The sequence below is a fragment of the Somniosus microcephalus genome, chromosome 8, assembly GCF_052327205.1.
Source record: "Somniosus microcephalus isolate GS21.2 chromosome 8, FLI_Smic_1.0, whole genome shotgun sequence".
Lineage (NCBI taxonomy): Eukaryota > Metazoa > Chordata > Chondrichthyes > Squaliformes > Somniosidae > Somniosus > Somniosus microcephalus.
The window spans coordinates 248,153,788-248,166,471 of NC_140994.1; the positions used below are offsets into that span (position 1 = coordinate 248,153,788).

The 12,684-nt window shown below is 47.1% G+C and overlaps 1 protein-coding gene across 1 annotated transcript; it reads left to right on the forward strand.

Annotated features, from left to right (window-relative positions):
* Positions 1 to 35: 35 nt before the first annotated feature.
* LOC147114261 (uncharacterized) lies at positions 36 to 4,955 on the forward strand. Its single transcript, XM_085996195.1, has 2 exons — positions 36 to 4,271; positions 4,487 to 4,955. The coding sequence occupies exon 1, from the start codon at positions 36 to 38 to the stop codon at positions 2,448 to 2,450; it is 2,415 nt and encodes an 804-aa protein (XP_085852321.1). The 3' UTR covers positions 2,451 to 4,271; positions 4,487 to 4,955.
* The last annotated feature ends 7,729 nt before the right edge of the window (positions 4,956 to 12,684 follow it).

Here is a 12,684-nt window from a genome sequence, read left to right on the forward strand (position 1 = left end):
TTGCAATGTACCTCTTTTGATGTGCAAGTCGAGGAATGTGCTTGAAGCTGCAGTTTGGCCCAACTTTTAAAGTTCATGGACAGGTGTACCATACAATTGGCTCCCTACTTCCTCTACCAAACGAAAGACCTCAGTTTCTGCAGATCTACTTCTTGGGTGATGATGAAGAGCAAGCCAATCGCCGCAGGGAAGCTGCTGTTCTCCCCGCACAACAACACCACATCAAAATGGATATTTTGCTTGCGTTACAGCGGATGCTTCATCAGCAAAACCCATACATTCAGAGTTTCAAAACAGCTATGGAACAAATTACAAATCAAGACCTCAAAATTGTCATCAAAGCTAACAAGACTCCTGCAGGTGAACATGAGCGACGCTTCAATGCTCCGACCACCAATGAAGTAGCCATTGTCATTGTGGGCCAAGAATTTGAACAACGGGACATTGTGTTGCATATGAGAGGTGGTCCACTTAAAAGAATTTCTGAGCTTCACAGGTCATATGATCCTCTGCAATACCCGCTTTTGTTTTGCCATGGGGAAGATGGATACGATGTCTATAACAAGATCCCACATGTTGACCCCGAAACTGGTGTGCCACCTACAGCCCAAAGGCAAAAGATGGTTTCTGCCATGGAATTCTATTCATACAGGCTGATGGAACGACAAACTGCTTCAAACCACCTGCTTCACTCTGGACGACTTCTGCAGCAGTTCCTCACTGACATGTTTGCAAAAATAGAAGGAGAGCGGCTTAATTGGTTCCGGCATAACCCAAATCATTTGAGAGTCGCAGACTATATACACTTACGAGATGCTGTGGCCAATGATGGCAACACTGAGGACATTGGTCAACTGGTCATCCTACCATCCACCTTCGTTGGAGGTGCTAGGTACATGCATGAGCACACACAGGATGCCATGACCTATGTCAGAAACTATGGCAGACCTGACCTCTTCAACACCATGACTTGCAATCCCCAATGGCAGGAGTTCCCACCCAAAGCTGGTACTGAAAGGCATGACCTGATAGCACGGGTCTTCAACCTCAAAGTTAAAAAGCTGATGAAACTCGTGATTATGGGCAAACTTTTTGGTGCACACCATTGCTACATCTACAGCATTGAGTGGCAGAAGAGAGGACTTCCTCATGTTCATCTTTTACTCTGGCTTCAGGCAAAGATTCACCCCAATCAACTTGATTCTTTCATCTCTGCAGAGCTACCCGATAAGGACAAGGATCCAATCCTGTTTAATGTTATTGTAAAAAATATGATTCATGGTCCTTGTGGCCGACACAACCCTTCTTCTCCCTGCATGAAAAACAATGCATGTACAAAAGGCTACCCAAAGCCACTGCGCGAACAAACTCAGCATGGCGAGGATGGCTATCCTTCCTACAGGAGAAGGTGCAAAGAGAGTGGGGGTTTCAGCACTCACATTAAAATGCGAACTAGAAAATCTAGTGACTCAGCTCAACCTGGTCCGTCAACTGAGACAACACAGGAAAGACAGACATTTGAAGTTGACAACCGTTGGATTGTTCCTTACTGTCCACTCCTATCCAGGCTCTTCAAATGTCACATCAATGTGGAGTACTGCCACTCAGTTAAGTCTATCAAATATGTGTGCAAGTACATCCATAAGGGCAGTGACCAAGCTGTCTTTGATCTTGAAATGGCTGGACAACAAAATCAAAATGATGAGATCACCACACATTTGATGGGCCGTTACATCTGCAGCAATGAGGCAGCCTGGCGAACTTTTGGATTTGACATCCACAAGCGTTACCCCACTATCACTAAATTAGATGTTCACTTGGAAAATGGACAAAGGGTTATATTCCGACCAGGAGATGCCAGGCAATGTGCTGAGGAACCTCCAAAGACAAAACTTACAGCATTCTTTCAGTTGTGCCAAACAAATGACTTTGCCAAGACACTTTTGTATTATCAGGTGCCCAAGTACTACACCTGGCAGCCAAACAAGACATGGCGGGCTCGCCGCCCTGGGGCAGGTCAAAAGGAAGTTCCTGGTCATACAGGAGTGTACTCATCGGATGCACTTGGCAGAGTCTACACAGTCCATCCAAACAACACAGAGTGCTTCCACGTTCGTCTGCTCCTCCATGACGTTGCTGGCCCGACATCATTTAATGACCTCAAGACTGTCAATGGCCATCTGTGTGACTCTTTTCAAGAAGCTTGCCGCATGAGAGGCCTCATTGAGGGTGACACTCATTGGGATGCAGCGATGAGAGAAGCTGCTCTGTGTTACCCCGCCAATCACCTACGGAAACTCTTTGCCCTTATAATTGCCTTCTGCACACCTTCCAATCCAAAGCAATTGTGGGCAGATCACAAAGACTGCCTCACAGAAGACATCTTACGCCAACTCGCCAGAGCCAACCCCACAATGGCACTCAACTACGCTGCTGCGATGTACAATTAGGCATTGATCCTTTTGGAGGACCAGACTTTGAAATTGTTTGGCAAGTCTCTGACTCAGTTTGAACCTTACATCTCCCAATAGGAATGATTCTCCAGGTCTCAGCAGAGAGGTCCTCAGAGAAACCACCTACAATGTTGAGGAACTGAGTTCCTTTGTCACAGTCACTGAGCCTAAATTGCTTCCAGAGCAGAAACAGACTTACAGGTTGGTTCTCGATATGGTGCAAAACAACACTCCTGGTATTATCTTTCTCGATGCCCCTGGTGGAACAGGAAAGACATTCCTGATCAATCTTTTGCTGGCCACGGTTCGCTCTAAGGGATTCATTGCACTGGCTGTTGCCTCATCAGGAATCGCTGCAACTCTTCTGCAAGGAGGTCGCACTGCCCACTCAACCTTTGCTCTGCCTCTGGATCTGACAACACAAGAAGAACCAGTGTGTCGCATTAGCAAAGGAACTGGTGCTGCTGAGATGCTTCAAAAGTCTCGATTGATTGTGTGGGATGAGTGTACAATGGCCCACAAGAGGTCACTTGAAGCAGTCAACAGAACTCTTAAAGATCTGAGAGGCAACGATATCCTGATGGGTGGCATCCCCCTGTTGCTGGCAGGTGATTTCCGCCAAATCCTGCCAGTTGTCCCAAGAGGAACACCAGCGGATGAAATCAATGCATGTCTCAAGGCATCCCATCTGTGGCGAAATGTGCAAACAGTCCATTTGACCACAAACATGCGTGTTCATATGCATGGTGACGAGATGTCAGAATCCTTTGCGCGACTTTTACTACAATTAGGAGAAGGAAAGTTGCCCGTTGACAGCAGTGGACAAATCACAATTCCTCCAGACTTTGCCTGTCAAGTAAAAACAATTGATGAGTTGATCTCAAACGTGTATCCAAACCTCCTCAATCATTTGAAAGATCACAACTGGCTGTGTGAACGGTCAATACTTGCACCCAGGAATGATACTGTCAACGACATCAACACGCTGCTTCTTGAAAAACTCCCTGGCCAAGAGCAAATCTATAAAAGCGTTGATACTGTTTGTGACCGTGCTGATGGGGTAAACTACACCACTGACTTATTGAACTCATTGCAGCCTTCCGGAACGCCTGCTCACAAACTGGTACTAAAGGAAGGCGCCCCCATCATGCTCCTAAGAAACTTATCTGCACCCAAGTTGTGCAATGGAACCAGACTGGTAGTCAAAAAGCTCATGCCACATGTGATTGAGGCTACCATCATCTCAGGCTGTGCCAGAGGGGAGGATGTACTCATTCTTCCAATTCCTATGGTACCAACTGACTTTCCATTTCAATTCAGAAGGCAACAGTTGCCTGTGAGAATTTGTTTCGCAATGTCAATAAACAAGGCACAAGGGCAGACTTTGAAGGTTGCTGGCATCAACTTACTGACGTCCTGTTTTTCACATGGCCAGTTGTACGTGGCATGTTCAAGAGTTGGCACATCAAGAAATCTGTTCCTTTTAACACCCTCAGGGGAAACAGAAAATGTTGTCTATGATCTGGCTCTGCAATAATACACGGTACTTTCACCTTCATCTACTCCTCCATGAGGTTGCTAGCCGAACATCATTTCATGACCTCAAAACTCTGACTGGCCATCTCTGTACCTCCTTTATAAAAGCTTGCCCCAGGAGAGTAATCTTTGAGGATGACATTCATTGACATGCAACAATGACAGAAGCATGCTTCGCTCTAAGTGATTAATTGCACTGGCTGTTGCCTCATCAGGAACCGCTGCAACTCTTCTCCAAGGAGGTCGCACTGCCCACTCAAATAGAAAGCTGAATGCTTTCAGGTAAGATGCAGTGTTATCCTGTACAGCATGCTATATAGCAGATAATATACTTTAACACACACCAGCACGGTTAATCTCAACTTTAACTAAAGAGAAAGGTGTAAAATAACACCAATATATCCCACCAAGTAATTTCACTGCCTTAAATGTATTTTTCCCCTTTTTGTGTATGATTTTCTCCTTGCTTAATCAAACATTCAATGTTGCCTCATCAGGAATCGCTGCAACTCTTCTCCAAGGTGGTCGCATCGCCCACTCAACCTTTGCTCTCCCTCTGGATCTGACAAGATTCATTGCACTGGCTGTTGCCTCATCAGGAACCGCTGCAACTTTTCTCCAAGGAGGTCACACTGCCCACTCAACCTTTGCTCTCCCTCTGGATCTGACAAGACAACAACACCCAGTGTGTAACATTAGCAAAGGAACTGGTGCTGCTTAGCTGCTTCAAAAGTTTAAGCTCATTGTGTGGGATGAGTACAAAGGCCCACAAGAGGGCACTTGAAGCACTCAACAGAACTCTTATTGATTATAAAATCACTCTGTACAATACCAAACCTATTAGCTTTTCAAACTTTTACCAGAAGGAGTATTCACTTAGTCTTTGGTTGTAACTCCAGCATATTGTAAAATGTTCTATTGTTCTACATTATTGAAATAAATGTTCACTGTTGATTTCTAAACTGACCTGTAAATGTCTGCGATTGTATCTTTTATTTCACTATTCAACTCATTCACTGAATCTTTGTGAATAATGTAATATCACTCCTGGTGCTTGGGAAGAGTTCTTCAATCCCAACAGTTTTATAAACAGCTTTATAAACATGGCACAGGGTTCTTGAGTTCCCCCTCTCTCCCAAACCGCTTTCCCCCCCATCCCTTTCTCTCCTTCCCGCCCCCCCTCCCTGCCTCCCCTGCTCTCTCTTCCCCCTAACTCGCGCTCTCTCTCTCTCTCTTCCCCCCAACTCGCTCTCTCTCTCTCTCTTCCAACAACATGCCCTCGAGAAAGCCTCGGCACCGCCGGGCTCCCCCAGCTAGTCTATATATATATATAAAGCGGCTCTTCTGTCTGTCCCGATGTCTCTGTCTGTCCATCCGTTCTCTATACGTTTGAAAGTTACAGAGCGTACCGACGCGCGCGTCGCCTCAAAAGAAAGCTTGCGATTCCGGACCGGTCATAGGTGTATTTACGTTTCGGCCGCACAAAAATCCCGCCCGCGGTATCCGAAAAACGTTCAGCCTTCCGCTCATTAGCATCTCATTAGCGACCGTGTGACGTCGAGGTCGACCAATCGGATGGCGGGTTCCTTCCTACAGTTGAGTGTCGAGTGACTCGACGATTGACCAATCCTACGCTTCGGTGACCTGACCGGTCGACCAATCGGTGCGTGTGTGGGCGGGCCTTATCCTTCTGAACCAAGGTGAGTGGCCGCCATCTTGATTTTTCACGATTTTTTCCCCACACTTTCAGTGTGTTAGGGAAGTAAGGTAAATATTTGAATTATGTGTTAGGGAATTAATTAACAATTTATTTGAGTTTTATATTGTGTTTAGCAACCCCCTCCTCCTCACCCTCGCGCAGGGGGGACTCGGGGCCTGAAGCTCAAAAAATTTCTCTCTCTCTCTCTCTCTCTTTCTTCCCTCTCTCTCTCTCTCCTTCTCCTCTTCCCTCTCTCTCCTTCTCCTCTTCCCTCTCCCCTCTTCCCTCTCTCTCCTTCTCCTCTTCCCTCTCTGTCTCTCTCTACTTCCCCCTCTCAGGTTTCACGGTGTCGCGGACGGAGCGCGGGCGGGCCGCCCGAAGTTTCCCACTCGCTAACGGCCGCCAAGCCGCCCTTGCCTGCTCCCCGAGGGCCGCCTCGCGCCGCCCGCACTGACCGCGCATGCGCCGCCCGCACTGACTGCGCATGCGCCGCCCGCCCGCAGCAGCCGTCCATCAGCTGCGCGATACGCGGGGGACCTCAGCTCTGGTCCGTCCCGGCCTCAGAACCCGACCGCACCTTAAGCGCTAGGCCCCGCACGGCCGCTATCGCAACGGCACTGGACCTCAGGCGCTAGGCAGGGGGAGGGGCCGGAGAGAGGGACAGAGGGGGGTGGGGGGAGGGGAGGAGAGGAGGGGAGGAGAGGAGGGGGGGAGGGAGGGAGGGGAAGGAGGGGGGGGAGGGGAGGGGAGGGAGGGGGTGGAGGGGAGGGAGGGGGTGGGGGGGGAGGGAGGGAGAGCAGGGGAGGGGAGGGAGAGGAGGAGGGGAGGGAGAGAGGAGAGGGAGGAGGGGAGGGAGGGAGAGGACAGGGAGAGGACATGACAGGGAGAGGGGGGACACACAGGGGCAGGGAGACCAAGCGCCCCAAAATTGCCTTCGCAACGCGGGGCTCCCCAGCTAGTCTTAAAATATAAGGCATATAAACACCGTTATCGAGAAGAATTTACTGAGGCTGAAATGCATCTGATAGATTGTGTGTACGCACGCCCCTATTTGTGTCATTAGGATTCAGCAAAGTTGCGCGATCCTCTCGTTATTTTAAGTAATTAATATCACTGCCTTCTCAATAACAGTACGCTCTTTCAGCAACGCCACAAACACAGAGGTTCTGAAAGCTGCTTTTTCAATTCGGTTGCTGAAAAAAGTTTTCTCCAAGGGCGCATTTTGACAGATCCACAAAATGTTTTATGAACCGGGGTGGGGGGGTGGGGCAAAATATCTTAAACCCAGAGGCTCATGCTCTGGTACGGAAGCTTGACAGATATACTTCTCACACCAGCTGTCCTGGCGCTTTGTCCAAAAAGATACTTGTTAAGATCTAAGCAGTTATGTTCTGTGGAACGGTGCCCATTGGGAATGTGATTGAGGTTACCAGACCTTATTGTTTCAGACTTAGAGAACAAAAGTGTAAGTTGAGGTAAATGAAAAAACAGCATAAATGTTGTACGAAGCTGATTATACCCCTAGTAACACACTCTGGGGGATATTTCAAAGCTCGACAAGGAGTACTTCATCGATTCACGCTTTATCTCCACCTTTCCCAAACATCCTCTAACTGCTTTTTCGTATGCAACCCTTTCCACCAGGAGGATGGAACAGATTCAGTCATTATTGTCTCCACTGCTGCTGTCTATGTGAATGCCCATCAGATGATACAATCTATACAATCTAGTTCTGTTGATGGCGAGCCAGATGCTATCAATTCTCATCAGATGTCTTGCTACTGCAATTTTTTTTTAGTGCTAAAAGTAAAAATAGACTGTTTCAGCTAAATGAGTAAGAGGGCCTGATCTACAACAACAATAACAACTTGCATTTATATAGCGCCTTTAAAGTAGTAAAAATGCCCCGATGCACTTCACAGGTGTGTTATCAGACAAAATTTGACACCGAGCCTCAAAGAAATATGAGGACAGGTGACCAAAAGCTTGGTCAAAGAGGTAGGTTTTAAGAAGCAACTTAAAACAGGGGAAAGAGGTAGAGAGGCAGAAAGGTTTAGGGAGGGAATTCCAGAGCTCAGGGCCTAGGCAGCTGAAGGCACGACCGCCAATGGTGGAGCGATTAAAATCGGAAATTCGCAAGAGACCAGAATTGGAAGAGTGCAGAGCTCTCAGGGGGTTGTGGGGCTGGAGGAGGTTACAGAGATAGGGAGGGGCGAGGCCATGGAGGGATTTGAAAACAAGGATGTGAATTTCAAAATTATTTTAAAAAGATATGGCAGGATTCTAGGAAGGACAGAAGATCAGAGGGACCTTGGTGTGCATGTACATAGATCCCTGAAGGCAGCAGGACAGGTGGATAAGGTGGTTAAAAAGGCATATGGGATACTTGCCTTCATTAGCGGAGGCATAGAATATAAGAGCGGGGAGGTTATGATGGAGCTGTACAAAGTGCTAGTTAGGCCACAGCTGGAATACTGTGTGCAGTTCTGGTCACCACACTATAGGAGGGATTGCATTGGAGAGGGTGAAAAGCAGATTCACCAGGATGTTACCTGAGCTGGAGCACTTCAGCTATGAAGAGAGACTGGACAGGCTGGGATTGTTTTCCTTAGAGCAGAGAAGGCTGAGAGGGGGGAACTGATTGAGGTGTACAAAATTATGAGGGGCATAGATAGGGTAGATAGAAAGGAACTTTTCCCCTTAGTAGAGGGGTCAATAACCAGGGGGCATAGTTTCAAGGTAAGGGGCAGGAGGTTTAGAGGGGATTTGAGGGAAAACCTTTTCACCCAGAGGGTGGTTGGAATCTGGAACTCACTGCCTGAAAGGGTGGTAGAGGCAGGAACCCTCACAACATTCAAGAAGCATTTAGATGAGCGCTTGAAATGCCATAGCATACAAGGCTACGGACCAAGTGCTGGAAAATGGGATTCAATAGATAGGGCTTGATGGTCGGCGCGGACACGATGGGCCGAAGGGCCTCTTTCTGTGTTGTATAAACCTATGACTCTATTACTCTATTAGTTGAGGTTTTTTCAGCTGCTTCCCTGGTGCTCACCAACAGTGCCCACCTCGCCCATACAGAGAGGACGGTACACCTGAGCTCACTGGGCGTACCATACTCCACAGCTTTGCCAGGTGCCGACCGAGCTCAGTGAGCAGCCACTCCAACATGGGGAGTCCCTGCGCCTGGCTCCTCTCCCTTGGCATCATTTGCCTTGTAAAAGGTGTGTCAAAATCCTGGAACTCCCTTCCTAACAATACTGTGGGAGTACCTTCACCACACAGACCACAGCAGTTCAAGGCGGCTCACCACCACCTTCTCAAGGGCAATTAGGGAGTGGCAATAAATGCCGGCATTGCCAGCAACGCCCACATCCTCGAATGAGAAAATTAAAAAAAGGTGGCCAGAGGTTGGAAACCCCCAGAAACAGCAGTGACATGACACAACCAGAGCGCTCCGTGAGGTGGCCAATGGAACTCCTGAGGGATTCCGGCACCACTTTCAACAGGGATTGTTAAATTTACAGAAGAGTTTGTAAAGTGTGTATTGTTGCTTTGCACCTGGATTGAGCTGGATTTGCCTCTGATATCCTGACAATCTCTAAGACCGCCAGGAATTCCCCCCCTTCCCCACATTACCACCCCTCCCCCACACAAAAAGTGGTGCTGAATACAGGTAATTGTATACAATTGTAATAGAAACATAGAAGATAGGAGCAGGAGTAGGCCATTTGGCCCCTCGAGCCTGCTCTGCCATTCAATGCAATCATGGCTGATCATCCAAATTCAGTACCCTGTCCCTGCTTTCTCCCCATATCCCTTGATCCCCTTAGCCTTAAGAAATATATCTAACTCCTTCTTGAATATATTTAATGAATTGGCCTCAACTGTCTTCTGTGGTAGAGAATTCCACAGGTTCACCACTCTCTGGGTGAAAAAATTCCTCCTCATCTCAGTCCTAAAAGGCTTACCCCTTAACTTTAGACTGTGACCCTAGGTTATGGACTCCCCCGCCATTGGGAACATCCTTCCTGCATCTAGTCTGTTGGAGGAGCCAACACCGAATGGGAAAAAGGAGAGTGAAGCAGCATTTGAGGAGACACTTTCTCATAATAGACTGGCCAGGTCTGTTCACAGTACCCTAAGCTGGGAGTACTCCAGTATTTGCATTGCATAGTTCATTTCGCCAAGGGGTTAGAATATCCTAGGCTGTGGGCTTCTTACACAACTGCCATCAAGGTTTTCAATTAATGCCCAACAGGAGTGCTGAATCAAGTGGGCCAAGTTGAGCAGCTTCCGTAAGCACACCCAACCTTAGGATGGATGACTTTGGTACTTCACAGCACACTGGGTATTGGTTTGCCTGTGAAATAACACGTCACCCAACTCAGGGAAGTATATTTAGGTACAGTAAATTCTTTCATATCCAGCACCTACGGGACCGGGATGGTGCCGGTTGATTAAAAATTCCGGATGACGGAGAGGTACACCTACCGAGGCAATTTATATATCGGCCGACCTCAGACCAGAAGAAGGTAATTCTTGTTAGATCCGTGTATTTTTGATGTAGTGTGTCCTTCAATAACTCGACACGAGACTGCAGGAACAATCAACAGGTATTTACTGGATGAGGGTTATGCTAAAACTAAACATACAGATCCCTACTCAGGGTTTATATACAGGTGTGGTCACTGCCGGTACTACAGTATACAGGAGCTGTAAAAAGTAGTTCTCCCCTTAAAGGTACATACACTACAATTCTGTGGGGGTGTTCCGAACTCAGGAGGGGAGGTGGGACATGGAGTGGCGATGGCCCAAGCTGGTTTGGTAAAGGCTGAAGGAGCACACCTGCTTATTCTGGCCCCACAAATACACAGTAAAACTGCCCTTTGGGTTCCTCTTTGGCTGGAGGGCCAGCTGACACTGTGCGGGGAAGATTGCAGTGCCCACAGCGACGGCGGGCACAAGTGGTAAGCCATTCCCCACCATTTTTGGGACACTACTGCCCCGTTCCTTCTGGGGCGGCAGCCTCAAAACCTACTCCAGAATTTAGCCGGTTATTAAAGAATTCCGGATGATTAAGTGCAGTTTAAACAAGAGTTTAACTTACACATTCGTCTTGGTCAATTAGTCGTTTGAGCCATCAGGCCACCTCCCCAGTCTTGCTATGGTTTGCACCTACTCCACCCCCAAGTAAGCAGTGCAAAAATTCACTGCATTTACTGCTGCAATAATATTTAACTAAAGAACGCAGTCCCTGTAGGTTCTTTGCTAACAAATTGCATCTGAAATTACTGCATCTCTACTGCAGATTTATAAATAATTAAAATAATAAGTTAGTCGGAATTTTTTTTTTAAATGACAATGGAAATGACACTTTAGCGCCTTGCCAGTCGCCGAGGTGTAATAACATGACATAAGGAATCTCTTTCCGCCAGGGCAAAACGTGAATGTGCTGTACAACCTGAGATTTCCCTTCACTTTTATTTACTCCACTTGCGACTTTGCTTGCTGCCACATTGCGCGTCAACCTGCCTTTTTGTGACTGTCTCTTCCCCCGACTTGAATCACTTGTCAGCTTTGCCTCGACTCCTGTCAGTCATTCCTCGTCTGTCGCAGCACACGTCAAACTGGTTTTCGCAGGGTGTTCATGCAGCCTGGCTGCAACGCATTTACTCAGAACAACTTTCATTGAGCAGGTGCAAGTGTGCTTTTGGCTTTAGACATGTCAATTTATTTATTCGAATTAGGTATCATTTTTTCCCCCCCACATAGCAAGCAGCCTGCAGGAATGCAATTATTTCCTAACCAGCGCCCTTCATTAACTGTCCAACACATCCAATTGTCAGCCAAGCCCTCAGCAATAATGTCCATTATTTATTTAATGATTACCGAATCAGATCATTTCATTTGACTTCCTATTGCATCGACGTTTCAGTCACATTACTGTATTTAAAATATTCGGTCCATTCATCAAGGGGTGGTGTCGGAACTGTGGGCAAGAAGCAAATGCTAAATTGATGTATATCTGCATCGCATGTAGCTTTGCTAGGGTAGCAAAGGCCACAGTTTCCCAGGTTTGCTGAATCTACCATGATACTAAAATCTCTAGCAAATGACTGGTCATTATGTCACAATTATGATCGCTCAACCTCATCAAATCGAGAAAACAAGACAAGAGGAGCCACGAGCCAGCATGAAACCCGTAAGGCTGTCATGGCATGTTCTGTAGATAAAACGTGACTCACAATCTATGTGTGCATTGCTCCCATATTAAACTTCAAATTACTCTAATTATTGAAATTAATCAAATCATGTGTATTAGCCATTCTGCATAGGCTGCCTCCTCCTCATTCCGTTGAATTTGACTCATCTCATCGCCTCCTGCTCTAACTCATTCCTTCCCACAACTTTGTTAACTCTCTCAATGCTACTGCAAGAATTTAAATTTCTGGATTCGACCTGATGGTCAGTGACCAGCCACAGACAAAGTTGGAGGATTGTGTGCACAAGGACTTAAGAACATAAAAAATAGGAGCAGGAGTAGGCCATTCGGCCCTTCGAGCCTGCACCGCCATTGAATACGATCATGGCTGATCTTCTCCATCAATTCCAATTTCCCGCCCGATCTCCATATCCCTTGATTCCCCTAGTGCCCAAAAACCTATCGATCTCTGTTTTGAAAATACTTATCGACTGAGCATCCACAGCTCTCTGGGGTAGAGAATTCCAAAGATTCACAACCCTCTGAGTGAAGAAATTTCTCCTCATCTCAGTCCCAAATGGTCGACCCCTTATTCTGAGACTGTGACCCCTGGCTCTAGACTTCCCAGCCAGGGGAAACATCCTCCCAGCATCTACCCTGTCAATTCATCAAAGAATTTTATACATTTCAATGAGATTTCCTCTCATTCTTCTAAACTCCAGAGAATACAGGCCTATTATACGCAACCTCTCCTCAGAGGACAACCCTCTCTTCCCAGGAATCAATCTAGT

What these genes read in the sequence shown, in the direction of transcription:
- LOC147114261 (XM_085996195.1), top strand. Translation starts at nt 36, where the DNA reads ATGTGCTTGAAGCTGCAGTTTGGCCCAACTTTTAAAGTTCATGGACAG.